Source organism: Saccopteryx leptura, chromosome 3, assembly GCF_036850995.1.
Source record: "Saccopteryx leptura isolate mSacLep1 chromosome 3, mSacLep1_pri_phased_curated, whole genome shotgun sequence".
NCBI classification, from domain to species: Eukaryota; Metazoa; Chordata; class Mammalia; order Chiroptera; family Emballonuridae; genus Saccopteryx; species Saccopteryx leptura.
In genome coordinates, this window is record NC_089505.1 from 340,960,222 (window position 1) to 340,978,464 (window position 18,243).

General features: G+C 36.1%; 1 protein-coding gene across 49 annotated transcripts in view; it reads left to right on the plus strand.

Annotated features, from left to right (window-relative positions):
- RIMS2 (regulating synaptic membrane exocytosis 2) overlaps nucleotides 1–18,243 on the plus strand; it is a 644,704-nt gene that overhangs the window by 374,748 nt on the left and 251,713 nt on the right. For all 49 annotated transcript variants that reach the window (XM_066379295.1, XM_066379287.1, XM_066379300.1 and 46 more), the window contains one exon: nucleotides 6,482–6,550. In XM_066379295.1, coding sequence (XP_066235392.1) covers nucleotides 6,482–6,550 — 69 coding nt within the window. The remainder of the gene's footprint in view (nucleotides 1–6,481; nucleotides 6,551–18,243) is intronic.

Genomic DNA, 18,243 nt, shown 5'->3' on the forward strand with positions numbered 1-18,243 from the left:
CGCCCCCTGCCCCCTACCCCCACCCCCCCACCCCCGTTACCATCATATTCTTGTTCATGTCTCTGAGTCTCATTTTTATATCCCATCTATGTATGGATTCATATAGTTCTTAGTTTTTTCTGATTTACTTATTTCACTCCATATAATGTTATCAAGGTCCATCCATATTATTGTAAATGATCCGATGTTATCATGTCATATGGCTGAGTAGTATTCCATAGTATATATGTACCAAAGCTTTTTAATCCACTTGTCCTCTGATGGACACTTGGGCTGTTTCCAGATCTTCGCTATTGTGAACAATGCTGCCACAAACATGGGGGTGCATTTCTCCTTTTGGAGCCGTTCTATGGTGTTCTTAGGGTATATTCCTAAAAGTGGGATAGCTGGGTCAAAAGGCAGTTCGGTTTTTTCTGATATGCAACATAATTGAACGACAAGATAACCTGGGCTTGTTATCTTTGAATATATATATCCTGATTTATTGATGTCACCCCATTAAAAAAATAAAATTATTAAAAAAAAAAAAAAGGCAGTTCGATTTTCAATTTTTTGAGGAATCTCCATACTGTTTTCCACAGAGGCTGCACCAGTCTGCATTCCCACCAGCAGTGCAGGAAGGTTCCCTTTCCTCCACATCCTCACCAGCACTTATTCTGTGTTGTTTTATTGAGGAGCGCCATTCTGGCTGGTGTGAGATGATCTCTCATTGTGGTTTTAATTTGCATTTCTCTAATGATTAGTGCTGTTGAGCATTTTTTCATATGTCTATTGGCCATCTGTATGTCCTCTTTGGAGAAGTGTCTATTCATTTCTTTTTCCCATTTTTAAAATTTTTTATTTATTTATTCATTTTTAGAGAGGAGAGAGAGAGAGACAGAGAGGGAAAGAGAGGAGAGACAGAGAGAGAAGGGGGGGGGAGGAGCAGGAAGCATCAACTCCCATATGTGCCTTGACCAGGCAAGCCCAGGGTTTCGAACTGGCGACCTCAGCATTTCCAGGTAGACGCTTTATCCACTGTGCCACCACAGGTCAGGCCTCCCATTTTTTGATTGGATTGTTTGTCTTCCTGATGTTGAGATTTACACATTCTTTATAAATTTTGTTTATTAACCCCTTATCAGACGTATTGTCAAATATATTCTCCCATTGCGTAGTTTGTCTTTTTATTCTGTTCTTATTGTCTTTAGCTGTGCAAAAGCTTTTTAGTTTGATACAGTCCTATTTGTTTATCCTGTCTTTTATTTCACTTCCCCGTGGAGATAAATCAGCAAATATATTGCTCCGAGAGATGTCGGAGAGCTTACTGCCTATATTTTCTTCTAAGATGCTTATGGTTTCACAGCTTAAATTTAAATCTTTTATCCATTTTGAGTTTATTTTTGTGAGTGGTGTAAACTGGTGATCTAGTTTCATTTTTTTGCAGGTAGCTGTCCAATTTTCTCAACACCATTTGTTAAAGAGGCTGTCTTTACTCCATTGTATTTCCTTACCTCCTTTGTCAAATATCAGTTGTCCATAGAGCTGTAGGTTTATTTCTGGGTTCTCTGTTCTGTTCCACTGATCTATGCTTGTTCTTATGCCAGTACCAGGCTGTTTTGAGTACAATGGCCTTGTAGTATAACTTGATATCAGGAAGTGTAATACTCCCACTTTATTCTTCTTTTTTAAGATTCCTGAGGCTAGGCCCTGGCCGGTTGGCTCAGTGGTAGAGCGTCGGCCTGGCGTGCAGCAGTCCAGGGTTCGATTCCCGGCCAGGGCACACAGGAGAAGCGCCCATCTGCTTCTCCACCCCTCCCCCTCTCTTTCCTCTCTGTCTCTCTCTTCCCCTCCCGCAGCCAAGGCTCCACTGGAGCAAAGATGGCCCCGGGCGCTGGGGATGGCTCCTCGGCCTCTGCCCCAGGTGCTAGAGTGGCTCTGGTCACAACAGAGCGACGCCCCAGAGGGGCAGAGCATCGCCCCCTGGTGGGCAAGAGCGTCGCCCCCTGGTGGGCATGCCGGGTGGATCCCAGTCGGGTGCATGCGGGAGTCTGTCTGACTGTCTCTCCCTGTTTCCGGCTTCAGAAAAATACAGGGGAAAAAAAAAAAAAAGATTCCTGAGGCTATTCGTAGTGGGTTTTTTGGTTCCATATAAATTTTTGGAATATGTGATCTATGTCTTTGAAGTATGTTATTGGTATTTTAATTGGTATTGCATTGAATTTATAGATTGCTTTAGGTAATGTAGATATTTTAATGATGTTTATTCTATATGCTTCCACTTGTTTGTATCTTCCTTGATTTCTTTTATCAATGTTTTATAATTTTCTGAGTACAAGTCTTTAGTCTCGTTGGTTAAGTTTACTCCTAGGTACTTTATTTTTTTGGTTGTAATAGTGAAGGGGATTGTTTCCTTAATCTCTCTTCTGACTGTTCATTGTTGGCATATAAAAATGCCTCTGATTTCTGTGTATTGATTTTATATCCTGCCACTTTGCTGAATTCATTTATCAGGTCCAGTAGTTTTTTTACTGAGACTTTAGGGTTTTCTATATACAATATCATATCATCTGCAAATAATGATAGTTTTACTTCTTCTTTTCCAACTTGAATGCCTTTTATTTCTTCTTCTTGTCTGATTGCTGTGGCTAGGACTTCCAGAACTATGTTGAATAAGAGTGGTGAAAGGGAGCACCCCTGCCTTGTTCCTGATCTTAAGGGGATTGCTTTTAATTTTTGCCCATTGAGTATGATGTTGGCTGTGGGTTTGTCATAGATGGCTTTTATCATGTTGAGGTATGTTCCCTGTATTCCCACTTTGCTGAGAGTTTTGACCATGAATGGGTGCTGGATTTTATCAAATGCTTTTTCTGCATCTATTGAAATTTTCATGTGGTTTTTCTCCTTTTTGTTTATGTGATGAATCACATTGATTGATTTACGAATATTGTACCAGCCTTGCCTCCCCAGAATAAATCCCACTTGGTCATGGTGTATGATTTTTTCCATATATTGTTGGATCTGGTTTGCTAATACTTTGTTGAGGATTTTAGAATCTATATTCATCAGAGATATTGGCCTATAATTTTCTTTCTTTGTGTTGTCTTTGTCTGGTTTTGGAATCAGAATTATGCTCACCTCATAAAAGGAGCTTGGAAGTTTTCCTTCCTCTTGAATTTTTTAAATAGTTTGAGAAGGATAGGAGTTAGTTCTTGTTTGAATAGTTGGTAGAATTCACTTGTGAAGCCATCAGGCCCTGGACTTTTCTTTGTTGGGAGTTTTTTGATAACTGTTTTGATCTCATTTGGTATAATCGGTCTGTTTAGGTTTTCTGATTCTTCCAGATTGATTTTTGGAAGATATTATGTTTCAAGGAATTTGTCCATTTCATCTAGGTTGTCTAGTTTTTTGGCGTACAGTTCTTCATAGTATTTTCTTACAATCCTTTGTATTTCTGTTGTGTCAGTTGTTATTTCTCCCCTCTCATTTCTAATTTTATTTATTTGAGTCCTCTCTCTTTTTTTCTTGGTGAGTCTCATTAAAGGTTCATCGATCTTGTTTACCTTTTCAAAGAACCAGCTCCTAGTTTCATTGATCCTCTGTATTATTTCTTTAGCCTCTATGTCATTTATTTCTGCTCTGATCTTTATTATTTCCTTCCTTCTACTACATTTGGGCTTTACTTGCTGTTCTTTTTCTAGTTCTTTTAGATGCAGGGTTAAGTTGTTTATTTGAACTTTTTCTAGCTTCTTAAAGTGTGCCTGTAGTGCTATGAACTTCCCTCTCAGTACTGCTTTTGCTGTATCCCATAAATTTTGAGTTGTTGTATGCTCATTGTCATTTGTTTCTAGGTATTTTTTTATTTCTTCTTTGATCTCATTGTTTACCCATTCGTTATTTAACAACCTGCTATTTAGTTTCCATGTGTTTGAGAATTTTTGAGCTTTTCTGTTGTGGTTCATTTCTAGTTTCATGCCATTGTGATCGGAGAAAGTGCTTGATATGATTTCCATCTTCTTAAATTTGTTGAGACCACTTTTGTGCCCTAATATGTGGTCTATCCTAGAGAATGTACCATGAGAACTTGAAAAGAATGTATATTCTGCTGCTTTAGGGTGAAAGGTTCTGAAGATATCTATTAAATCGAGTTGATCTAGTGTGTTTAATAAGTCTGCTGTTTCTTTGTTAATTTTCTTTCTTGAGGATCTATCTAGTGATGTTAGTGGGGTATTGAAATCCCCTACTATTATAGTATTGCTATACTGTGCATCCGCTTACTCCGCTGCCATCTTCAGGTCCTCTAATGAACAGTTTTTAAGGATCTCTTATCTCTGCAATTGTCATGTATTATTCATTCAGTGCTGTCTTAGATTTAACGATGTATGGTAAATATCTATGGAGATAGGTGGAAGTAGTAAATAAACAATGCTGGGATGTATTTCCATGTGGAAAAAGCGAGCTTGCATCATCTCTTATACCATACATAAACCCTGGTCAAGACAGATGATTATGTAAATGATAAAAGGAAAATTTAAACTTTTAGCAGACAGTATACAAAAATATCTCTCTGCTTATAAGTTCAGGAAAATTTCTTTAAAAAGACATTGCAAACACTACTTTTAAAAAGGAAACTCAGTACACTCAATAACATTAAACCTAAGTTTTTGAATTCATTATAATGTGAAAAGACAAGATCCAAATAGAAAATAATACTATATTTAACCTCTCTAGAATTAATAGCAAAATAGATCAAGATTTCCATGAAGACTTTAATCAATAAGATTAGGAAAGGAGAAACCTGCACAAACCACATACATTCCCTTCCCTCAGTCCCATGCTGTCATGCTAACAAGACCACTTACAAAGACAGATAAAATGAACTACATTTTTTACTGGTGTCATTATCTTACACCAGTGGCAGATCTGATATTTAACCAATAAATGCCATGTAATCTTTATGCTCTGTAGTGAACTTGGCATATTAACCGAATCATTTCACTGTTCTTGAGCAGTTACAAGGTGAAACCTTTTATAAACTGGTAACAATTTTTAAATCTCTCAATAGCTTCATCTGTGTTGTCCCTCCTGTCTTCTGTGTCTGTTTAGATTGCTTGTCCAAATTCTATAAACCCTTTTATGCCCAGTCCATTGGGATGTTGTCATAGTATTACAGTTTGCATATCATTGGAGCTATAAAAGTCCCAGATTTGATTGAGTCTAAAGTTTAATGACATAAGGATTTAGAAGGAAAATAGTTTATTCAGGGGGGCCACATGTTCAAAACAAATGATTTTCTTCTACCTACCATGAAAAGGAGAAAAAATAAGAGTGCAATTCATGGCAACAAAGATTCTTCCACTACCAAGAGGGCAAGGGTTAAAAATAAACAACAAAAAAAAGAGTGTGTAGAGTATTTCTAATATTGAAGAGCATTCCTGCAATGTTTAAATATTGCTCCTTTAGACATATTATACAATGTGAGCTCTCAATGTTTTATAAACCTATGGGGAAGCATTTATTTTCTGATAACTGAGTTTAGTCTGTCTAATGAGTAGCATGTAATGTAAGTAGACAAAAAAAGTCACTTTTTTGAAATAGCAACACTTTATCTATTGTGTAGGGTATGCCTATTGCTGAAACATATGTAGTCAAAAGATATATTAAAAAATAAAATATAACATGTTTATATATGTGATGTATTTTATAACTGTGAAGACAATCTGTTTTAGCCATCAAAGTTCTGCTTAATTCAGATCAATGCTATTTTTGCAGAACAAGATTAACATTTTAAAATTTTGTTACAGATTTGTTTTGTAACAAAAACATACACATGGCGCTCGTAAATTATAATAATCATTACTGTTCTGTCTTAGGCTATTTCTTAAGAAATTTAATACAATTCAAAATTTAGATGTATTTTTCAGTTTGTGGATGCTTTATTTCAAACTTCTCAAAACAAGAGAGAAATATCGAAACTAATAGTTTAAAATGGATATTTGAGATGTTTTTAATGATGCTTCCTCTCTATAAGTATGAAAAATAAATAATCGAGAACACTTTGTTTATTAGACATGCATATTAGAAAAAGCACATGAATGCTTTTGAAATAACATGTTGTTTATGTTTTGAAATTTACTTAAACTTAAGTGTCTTGGTCTAAAAGCATCTAAAACTGACTTGACTTAACTATTTTGGCTTAGCAATTTGTCCAATAGATTTTATCAGTCAGAGTCAAATCACTTACATATATTATTTTATATTTAATATTATTTCAAGTTTTAAACCATATACAAGCTTTTTGTGATTAATTTCAAGAACTCAAGAATAATTCACCTACATCATGAAATATATGTAAAAATATGTTTGTGAGCTAGAAGTGATTTTCCTTCTATTTGTATTTATTTTCAAGTTCCATTCAAAATTTTTTCATTTATTTTTCAGGTTGGTGAGGGCTTTTTCCCTCAGTGATCAGCAATTTTATTTATATCTGTTTTATTTATAGGGTCAAAGAGAATAAGTGATAGTGAAGTCTCTGACTATGACTGTGATGATGGAGTTGGTGTAGTATCAGGTAAGACTTTCAGAATTATTTTACAATAATAAAAAAAGGAAGTATAATTCATCATTATTTACCAAAAGACAGACAAATAAAGTGAGAAAGAAATATCCTGCCTCCTCATCCCTCTAAAAATCGACCTTAATGTAATTTAAACTCCTGAATAGTTTCAGTTGCTAGACTACCTGTATCAATGGTTAGATTGAATATTCTTATCGAAATATTTTAGGTAAGTCAATACTTATACATTTCTTTTTTTAAACTACTAATAAGAATTTTATTATAATTTTGAGGAGTTATTGTGTAAATGCAACTTCTTTATATACTGGGCAAACAGTGTGAAAAAGAATAAAATCTTTTTGACATCACAAGCAGACCCAAATATGTCAAATATTTGAATTAACTGTTTTGAAATTTTTTTCATTGATTTTATGTTGATTAAGTATCAGGTACAGCTACATTTAAAATTATGATATTGTAGTTTTAAATATTTGCTAATTTATTATTATAAACTATGTGATAATTTAAAATGTAAGTGAATAGCCCTTTTTAAAAAATAAATTCTGGAAAAAATATAATATTATACTCTTAATATTATAAAAATGTTTTTCTTCTTCTGGAAGGTGAATTAGCCTAACAGAGTTCAAGTGTTTAACTATTTTTACCTTGATCAAACTTTGTTTTATTGTGTGATACATCCTACAATGTATCAATGATCGTTAAGAATTTTTTGGGGGCAATTTTGTTACAGTGGCATCAATTAACATGCTTTCAGAGTACTACTTTATAAAAATTCCAATGATTATCCTTTAGCATTTATTTTTGTATTAAGGGTGAACAATACATTAATTTACTAAGACTGCAAAAAATATTTCTCATGGTCTTTTGCTTGGGAATCATTACAATTTTTTTCCAATTATATCCTAGTCCTTTGATAATTACTTTTTCTACTTACTAAATATCTAGTGACATCAGGTTTTATTTATCCTAAATAGTTTCTTCAGGTCATTGATGCCCTGTTTGGCACATGTCAGTTTTTTAATTTTTTTTTTTTCAGAATGGCAAAAAGATATATGGTCATTTTATTATTTTTCCATTCTGTTAACTGAATTGTATTTTTTTATTTTATTTATTCATTTTTAGAGAGGAGAGAGAGACAGAGAGGGAGAGAGAGGAAAGAGAGACAGAGAGAGAAAAGAAGGGAGGAGCTGGAAGCAACTCCCATATGTGCCTTGACCAGGCAAGCCCAGGGTTTCGAACCGGCGACCTCAGCATTTCCAGGTCGATGAATTGTATTTTTTTTTTTTTTTTTGTATTTTTCTGAAGCTGGAAACAGGGAGAGACAGTCAGACAGACTCCCACATGCGCCCAACCTGGATCCACCCGGCACGCCCACCAGGGGCGACGCTCTGCCCACCAGGGGGCGATGCTCTGCCCCCCTCAGGGGTGTCGCTCTGCCGCGACCAGAGCCACTCTAGCACCTGGGGCAGAGGCCAAGGAGCCATCCCCAGCGCCCGGGCCATCTTTGCTCCAATGGAGCCTTGGCTGCAGGAGGGGAAGAGAGAGACAGAGAGGAAGGGGGGGGGTTGAGAAGCAAATGGGCGCTTCTCCTATGTGCCCTGGCCGGGAGTCGAACCCAGGTCCCCCGTACGCCAGGCCGACGCTCTACCGCTGAGCCAACCGGCCAGGGCCGATGAATTGTATTTTTTTTAAAAAATATATACTTTCTAAGAATCTTTTGTTATTTGGGTTAATACTGTCTGGAATTTTTGTTTGTTTGCTATTATGAAGAGTATTTAGAAGACCTGAATAAGTCATAGTAGTTATTCTGGGTTCATTATTTATCGATTTCAAATTTCTTTTATTTAGAAATTAAATTAATGGGCTGACATTGATCAATATGAGTATATAAGTTTTAGTTGAACATCTCTATAGCACTTGAACTGTTGATTGCATTGTATGTCCGTTACTCAAAGTCAAATCATTATCCATTACCGTATATTTGTCCTTCTTTACTCTCTCCCCCCTTCCTTCTCCCCTGGTAAACACTTCCCTTTTATCTATGTTCATAAGTCTCATTTTTATATCCCACCTATGTGTAAAATCATATATTTCTTAGCTTTTTCTGATTTGCTTGTTTCACTCAGTATAATGTTCTGAAGATCCATCCATGTTGTTGTAAATGGCAATATGTCATCATTTCTTATGGCTGAGTAATATTCCATTGTATAGATGTACCACATCTTCTTTATCCAATACTGTATTGAGAGACACTTTGGTTATTTCCATGCCTTGGTCACTGTGAACAATGCTGTGATGAACATGGGGTGCATGTGTCTTTGCATACTAGTGTTTTCAAATTTTTTGAGTAGATACCCAGTAAAGGTATTACTGGGCCATATGGTAATTCTATTCTTAATTTTTTGAGAAACCACTATTTTGCCTTTTATAATGGCTGTACCAGTTTACATTCCTACCAGAAGTGAATGAGGGTTTTTTTTTCTCCACAGCCTCTCGAACAATTTTTATTACCTGTCTTATTGAAAACAGCCAGTCTAAAAGGTGTGAGGTCATATCTCATTGTAGTTTTGATTTGCATTTATCTAACAGCTAGTGAAGATGAGCATCTTTTCATATATCTGTCTTTTTAGGAGAATTGTCTTTTAGGTCCACTCCCCATTTTTTAATTAGATTGTTTGCTTCAATGTTATAAAAATTTATCTTTGCTTGTTTTAATATTTTTCTTTCTGCCAGTGGCTAGACTATATAGCAAGTCATTTAATAATCCATTGAGATCAAAAGACTGCTGTGTAATATCATATATTTTGCTATTTTTAAATGGAGTGTTATTTTGAGACAGTTTTTAATAACACATTTTAAAGTTAACATTTCAGAGACTACTATACAATAATCCTGATTTTGCTGTTCTTAAAAATTATATAGAGATGACTTTAAATTTTTGGATTTTGTCAGTTTTAGAAATTTAAAGCTATCTCCATATTCTTTCTTTTATTCTTTTTTCTTTCTTTTTTTTTTTAAGTAAGAGGAGGGATATAGTGAGGCACACTCTTGATACACCCTGACTGAGATCCACCCGGCAATCCTGAATGCCCCAGTACCAAGCTATTTTTAGCACCTTGAGGCGGACATGCTCATATCAACAGAGCCATCCACAGTAGCCAGGGCCATGCTCAAATCAACTGAGCCACTGGATGGAGTAGGAAAGAGGGAGAGGAGGGGGAGATAGAGGGGAAAAAGAAGATGGTTGCTTCTCCTGTGTGCCCTGACTGGGAATCAAACCCAGGATGTTTATATGCTGGGCCGATGCTCTATCCACTGAGCCACTAGCTAGGGCTGATATTCTTTCTATGAACATCAAAATCAAGATTATAGTATTATAGCTTCTGAAATGATACCTTTTCATAGGCTTATATCTTTAGTAAATGATAGAAAATTACATTTACAAAACTATCATGATAACTAGGGCTTAAACATGGTAATTGTTACAAATTTTTTTACATTGTCTTTTATGTCCTTTTTGTTTTAAGCTCTATCATTACAACTAGTTTTGATGGAGAATAAATGCTTCAATCAATAGTATATCAAATAATTGGACTATCAGATTATTATTGACTATCAAGCCAATAAACCTGTGTTCTCTGTGAAATCGTTCTTAAGGCAACTCAATGTGAATTGCCATCCCCCTCCATGTTAACTAGCATATATTATAAATTTTAAAATTATTCTATTGATTTGAGAGAAAGAGGACCAAGAGGAAGGAAAAGAGGGGGAGGGAAAGGAAAGAAAGAGAGAGGCATCAACTCACAGTTTTACCTAATTATCCCACCTAGTTGTTCCATTTAAATGTGCACTCATTGATTACTTCTTATACGTGCTCTAACCAGGGGTCGAACCTGCAACCTCAGTGCATTGAAACGACATTTCATTCACTGAGCCACCTGGCCAGGGCTTTAACTAGCATTTTAAACATACAGTAATTTGCCAGCAAATCTGTTAATACTTTGTTGCCCATATGCAGAGATTTGTTTCTAGTTCCTGACTACATATCTGTCAGACTTCCATTATCAGTTACAACTATTCATAACACTTTTAAAACTATGTTATCAGCCTTTTTTCAGTAATGAACAGTTTTGTCTGCTTTATTCAATATTTCCAAGTTTGAAGGGCAGATGTCTTGAAAATTAACTAATTCAGAAATAATATTTTCCATGTGCTCTTTATTTTGTTTATTCTGATAAACTGAAATCAAGGGTAATTTTAACATTTGCAATGCTATTATTGTTTTTCAACAAAAATTAGAATTTTGATTGATACTGAAATATAGGTTTCACGAGGAAGCAATTCCAGGCATGGGTATATAGAAATTTTGTAATTAAATTTATGGAGTGGCATTGGTTAATAAAATTATATAGGTTTTAAGTTTACAGTTCTATAATACATCATCTGTTTATTGCATTGTGTGCTCACCACCCCAAGTTAAATCTCTGTCCATCATCATGTGTATTTTACCTCCTTTACCCTTTGCTGCCTTCCTCAACCTTTCCCTCTGGTAACCACATGTATTTCTTCCCCGTGCATTTAAAAATGGGTTAAGGGGAGTGGGAAAAGTTACATACCAACTATTTTATGAACCAATTAGACTCCATCCCACAATGTTAATAAATGGAACATATATAATTTTAATCATAGCCACATAAAATTTTAGTATTATTTTCCACACTTTCTTGAAACAATATATAAACCTAAGTAACTTATTTTCTATTGGAAAGGTGGAGAGAGGTTTTGATAATTCTTAAAAATCACTTAAAATCTTCTGATTCCCTAAGTTAATTATCTATCTCCAGTACTCATTTTATATCACTTCTGTGTAACATTTTACATTATTAATTATGAATATTATCTTAAAACTCTATATTTCTTTTTCATCTTCATGTGACTGCATTATTTGTATTTCTTCTTTTCTCAATAGTCTCCTTTAAAATCCATAGTCAGATCGCCTTTCTCTGTTTATATACTCTTATATAAATATATACTCTATATGTAACATAAACAACTCGTAAATCTTTATCAATAGTCCTAATGCCTTTCCCAAGATTTTTTTCCACACGTTATTGTCTGCCTACCTATATGCCTAAAACACTGTTATATTTTCCTCTCCAAACTAGTAAATTTTGCTATACACCTCTTACTCTTTGTGGTACACTCTTAACTTCCTGATGGACTTTATATCAAAAGTTAAGCCTTGTTCCTTCCTCTCTTCCTCCCTCCCTTTCCACTCCTCTGTGTAATTACAAAATGTTATTGGTTCATGTTAGAATGCTCCCAGACTTCATCCTTGGACTTACTCTTTATCTGCACTCATTCCTCTAGTGATATCACGTCTCTATTTAAAGTCCCATTTTTACATAGCACCTGGATACTAAAACTTCCAAATGTCCAGTCAAGAACATGTATTTTTCTCTAAATTTTTATTTTTTTACTGCCCACTTGACTTCTCTACTTGGAAATGTAGTAGAGATCTTCAACCTAATATGTCCAGAATTGAACTCCTGATTATTATTATTTTTTACCAAACTATGTCTTTTGATGGCGGTTCTCTTCTTTTATTTACTTGAATCAAAATTTTAGATTTGTTCTCTCCCCTTTCTTTTCCTCCTCTTTCCAACATCAAATCTTTAACAAGATTATCCATATGGTTCTACCTTCAAAATATGTCCACAATCTGACTATTTTCCATCATCTCCATTGCCATTATCCTGGTTCAAACCACTTTCATCTCTAGCCTGATTTATTGCCCTGTTTCCTTTCATTCTATTACATTCTATTACAGACATAGCAATCAGGGTGATCTTGTTTAAGGAAAAGATAAGTCAGGACTATTTTTGCTCAAAATCTTTTAGTGGGTTAAAATCGCTCAGATTAATAGACAAAATCTTTACAATAAAATACAAGGTCTTTCATAATTATCCTCCTTCCTTCAAATCTCTCTGATCTCTTCTCTTCATCACTTGCTCCACTCCAAGCACCCTGTTCTCCTTACTGTTCTATGAATATGTCATATCTGATCTGATCTTTTCCACTTGTCTTGAAATCTACCTCTTTCTGTAACCACTTGGCAAAACTCACTTTTTTCAAGTATTTCTGAAATGTCAATCTCTCAATGAGTCATGTATATAAAGATCTACCTTGATCACCCTGGATAAAAAAGCAGTATGTCCCTCTATTCTGAAATTTTTTAACTTTTTAAAATTGAATTTATTGGAGTGACATTGGTTCACAAAACCATACAGATTTCAAGTATACTACTTAACAAACATCATCTGCACCCTGCACCATGTGTCCATAGCCCCAAGCAAAGTATCTTTCCATCCCCATTTTTCCCCTTTGCTCATCCTCACCTACCCCTCCACACCCCTTTCCCCCTCTGGCTATCACCATGCTGTTATTTGTGTCTGTGTGTTTTGTGTAAATGTGTATGTTTTTCTACTTAATCTCCACCTTCTTTCACCCAGCCTCTAACACCCCTCCCCTCTGATAGCTGTCATTCTGTTCCATGTATCCATGCCTTTATTTTTATTCTGTTCATCAGTTTATTATGTTCATTAGATTCCACATATAAGTGAGATCATATGGTATTTGTCTTTCTCTGACTAGCTTATTTTACTTAGCATAATACTCTCCAAGTCCATCCATGCTGTTGCAAAAGGTAAGATTTCCTCCTTTTTATGGCTGAGTAGTGTTCCATTGTATAAATGTACCACAGTTTTTTTATCCACTCATCTACTGATGGGCACTTGGGCTGTTTGCAGATCTTGACTATTATAAATAACTCTGCGCCTGACCTGTGGTGGCGCAGTGGGTAAAGCGTCGACCTGGAATGCTGTGTTGCCGGTTCTAAACCCCGGGCTTCCCTGGTCAAGGCACATATGGGAGTTGATGCTTTCTGCTCCTTCTCTCTCGCTGTCTCTCTCTCTCTCTCTCTCTGTCCTCTCTCTCTAAAATAAATAAATAAAATCTAAAAAAAAAAGAGAGAGAATATTCTGTTAAACATAAATAAATAAATAAATAACTGCAGTTAACGTAGGGCATATATTTGGAATTAGTGTTTCGGGTTTCTTCAGATAATAGTCCTAAAAGTGGGACCACTGGATCAAAATGCAGTTCCATTTTTAATTTTTTGAAGAAACTTCATACTACTTTGCACAGTGGTTTCACCAGTTTTATTTTTTGCATGTGTCTGTCCAGTTTTTCCAACACCATTTATTGAAGAGACCATCTTTACCTTATTGTATGTTCTTGCCTCCTTTGTAAAATTTTAATTGACTGTAAAGGTGTAGGTTTATATCTGTATTTGGTATTCTACTCTAATGATCTATATATGCCTGTTCTTGTGCCAGTGCCATGCTGTTTTGATTATGGTGGCCTTGTACTACAGTTCGATATCAACTACTGTGATAATTTTCCCCACAGTACAATTTTTCTAAATATTGCTAAGGCTATTTTGGGTCTTTTGTGCTTCCATATATATTTTTGGAATATGTGTTCTAGATAAATGAGCTACACCATTGGGATATTAATAGGAATTGCATTGAATCTGTAGATTGCTTTGGGTAGTATGGACATTTTAATGATGTTATTTTTACTATCCATGAACATAGTATACTTCCACTTATTTGGTTTTTTTTCAATTTTTTTCTTTTGCATCTTATAATTTACTGAGTACAGGACTTTTACCTTCTTGGTTAAATTTATTCTTAGGTGCCTTTTTTGTTGTTGTTGCAATAGTTAATGGGATTTTTTTCTTAACCTTTCTTTCTGGTAACTTATTATTAGTGTATAAAAATGCCACTAATTTCTCCCTGGCCAGTTGGCTCAGTGGTAGAGTGTCGGCCTGGCGTGCAGAAGTCCCAGGTTCGATTCCCGGCCAGGGCATACAGGGTAAGCGCCCATCTGCTTCTCCACCCCTCCCCCTCTCCTTCCTCTCTGTCTCTCTCTTCCCCTCCCGCAGCCGAGGCTCCATTGGAGCAAAGATGGCCCAGGCGCTGGGGATGGCTCCTTGGCCTCTACCCCAGGCGCTAGAGTGGCTCTGGTCGCAACAGAGTGACGCCCTGGAGGGGCAGAGCATCGCCCCCTGGTGGGCAGAACGTCGCCCCCTGGTGGGCATGCCAGGTGGATCCCAGTCGGGCACATGCAGGAGTCTGTCTGTCACTCCCCGTTTCTAGCTTCAGAAAAATACCAAAAAATTTTAAAAATGCCACTAATTTCTAAGTATTAATTGTATATCTTGCTACTTTGCCAAATATATTATTAAATCTAGTAGTTTTTTAATGGAGTGTTAGGGTGTTCTATATACAATATCACATCATCTGTAAATAATGATAGTTTTACTTCCTTTCTGACAATTTGGATGTCTTTGATTTCTTCTTGTCTGATAGGACTTTCAGAACTATGTTGAATAAAAGTAGTAAAAGTGGACATCTCTGTTTTGTTCCTGATTTTAAGGAAAATACTTTTTATGTTTGCCTATTGAGTATGATGTTGACTATGGTTTTGACATCAGTGGCCTTTATTATGTTAAGGTAGTCTCACTTTGTAATGCCTTTATCTGGTTTTGGAATTAGGATAATGCTGGCCTCATAAAAAGAGATTGGAAGTCTTCTCTCCTCTTGAATTTTTTTGAATATTTTGAGAAGGGTGTTAGTTCTTTGAATGTTTGTGGGAGGCTTTTTTTAAATTTATTTTTAATTTTTTTATTACTGCTTTGATTTTCTTAGTTGTAATTGGTCTACTCAGGTTTTCTGATTCTTCCTGATTCAATTTTAGAAGATTGTATAGTTCTAGGAATTTATCCATTTTGCCCAGGTTGTCCAATTTGTTTGCATATAGTTATTCATAATAGTTCCTTACAGTCTTTTGTATGTCTGTGATATTGGTTGTTACTTCTCCTCTTTCATTTATGATTTTATTTATTTGGACTTACTCTCCTCTTTTCTTGATGAGTCTGGTTAGAGGTTCATCAGTCTTGTTTATCTTTTCAAAGAATCAGCTCTTTCTTATTTGATTTTTTTGTATTAGTTTTTCAGATTCTATGTCATTTATTTCTCCTCTAATCTTTATTATATCTTTCTTTCTACTTACTCTAGGCTTTGTTTGTTGTTCTATTTCTAGTTCTTTTAGGTGTAGGGTTAGAGGGGTTTATTTTCCTTGTTTCTTGAGGTTAGCTTTTAATACTATGAACTTCCCTCTCAGTATTGATTTCATTATATCTCATAGATTTAAGTTGGTTGTGTGTTAATTTTCATTTGTTTCCAGGTAACTTTTGATATCTTCCTTGATCTTATTGTTAATCTACCCACTTATTGTTTTATATCATGTTATTTTCCTCCATATGTTTGTATGTTTTTCAGTTATTGATTTCTAATTTTAAACTGTTGTAGTAATAGAAGATGCTGAATATGATTTTCATCTTCTTTAATTTATTAAGACTTATTTTGTGTCCTAAGATGTGCTCCATCTTTAAGAATGTTCCATGTGCACTTGGGGAAAATGTATATTCTGCTGCTTCAGTATGAAATGTTATGTGAATATGAATTAAATCCATGCAATTCTGTGTGTCATTTAAACTTGCTGTTGCCTTGTTAATTTTTTGTATGGAAGATCTATCCATTTTTGTCAGTGTGGTGTTAAGATCCTGTACTATGACTGCATTGCCATCAATTTCTCCCTTACTGCCCACCACGATTTTTCTTTATATATAGATATTTAGGTGCTCCTATTGGTGGGTGCATGTGTTTACAGGGTTATATATTCTTGTAATCATGATGTGTCTTGGTGTGGGCCTTTTTGGGTTCTTCTTGATTGGGATTCTCTGTTCTTCCTGAACTTGTGCGACTTTTCCATTCACCAGGTTAGGGAAATTTTCAGCTATTACTTGTTCATTCATGTTTTCTATCCCTTACTCACTTTTTTCTCCTTCTGGTATCCCTATAATGCAGATGTTGTTATGCTTGATGTAGTCCCAGAGGTCCCTTAGACTTTCCTTATTTTTTTGAATTCTTTTTTCTTTTTGATGCTCTGCTTGGGCGCTTACTATTATCTTGTCCTCTAAATCACTGATTTGATCCTTTCCTTCATCTTGCCTGTTGTTGATTTCTTCTAGTCTATTCTTCATTTTTAACTGTTTTTTCTTATGATTTCTATATCATTTTTAATGCTTACTATCTCTTTGTTTAAGCTCTCACTGAGATGATCCATTCTTCCCCTAAGGTCCTTGAGCATTCTTATAATCATTGTTTTAAATTCTGTATCTGGTATTTTGGTTGCTTTCATTTCATTTTATTCTTTTTCCTTGGATTTCTGATGTTTTTTCATTTCTGACATTTCTTTGTCTCCTTATTTTGTCTCTGTGTATTATACAGATCTGTTATGACTCCCAAACTTGTTATGATAGCTTTATGATGTAGATTTCTTTTTTTTTCTTTTTTTTAGATTTTATTTATTCATTTTAGAGAAAGGAGACAGAGAGAGAAGGGAGGGAGGAGCAGAAAGCATAAACTCCCATATGTGCCTTGACCAAAAAAGCCCGGGGTTTCAAACTGGTGACCTCAGTGTTCCAGGTCGATGCTTTTACCCACTGCGCCACCGCAGGTCAGGCTGATGTAGGTTTCTTGTTGGGTTCAGTGGTACAATCTTCCAGATCACATGAACTTCATGCTCCAGGAATGTTTTTTGTGGTTTATGTGTACCCTCCTGTCATAGTTGAGTCGTGAATGCTGTTTACCTTTTTGTGGATGGAGTTAACCCTTCAGGCTGGCTAACTAAGGGTAAAACTAAGTCACCATCTATGAGTTGCTATGCAGGTGCTGCTCCTGAGGTGGAATTATTCCCAGCAGGGTTTAGTATCTGCTGAAATCCCCCTTTAGGTATGCTGCTTCTGTGGCTAGTTGGGTCAAGTTCTAGTGTGGTCTGAAGCCCACCACTGGTTGTGTTCGTTCTGGATCCAGTTGGGTGTGGTTCGGGTACAGGTTGATGTCAGATGTTATTTATGATTGCCCTTGGGCTACTTTTCTGGAGCTACCATACTAGTCAGTTTGTGGCTGTGTCTACTTGGCTTTAGTGTGCATGGGAGGGGCCAATCTGCGTACCAGGGTTGGCTTCCTCCAGGTTATAGCTGGGTGCAGATCAGTAAAAGGTCCAAGTCTTCCGGAGAATTGCTTCCATCTCTCAGTTACTCCATCTCTCCCTGAGGTTGCCTGGTCTTCTTCCAGAGTCATCTGAAGAAAGACTATAGAGTGTTTCCAAACTGGCTGTGACCCACAGACCCTGCCACAGATCACAAGCAAGCTCCACTCAGTAGGGCAAGGTGACTGGGACCCAGAGGACAGGACTAGGGCGTCCCCAACTAGGGGACCATGCAGTCATGTACTCAATGAGGGAAGGTGGCCCCTACTCCAGAATAAATCCTCTCAGTCTCTGCTAGTTTCTTCCACTCTAACTCCCCAGGTGGCGCACACCACAGGTTCAGATTGGGTGCAGCTTGCCGTTGCTTCTGCAAGAGAAAGCTTGGAAGGGCAGAGTCACTGGGGTTCAGGGAAAGATAAAAGAGCTAAAAGAGCTTCCCACTGGCAGTGGTGCTGGCAAACCTGTTGAAAAGAGGAGGGCACTTGTTCCTCTTCCCAGATAGTTCA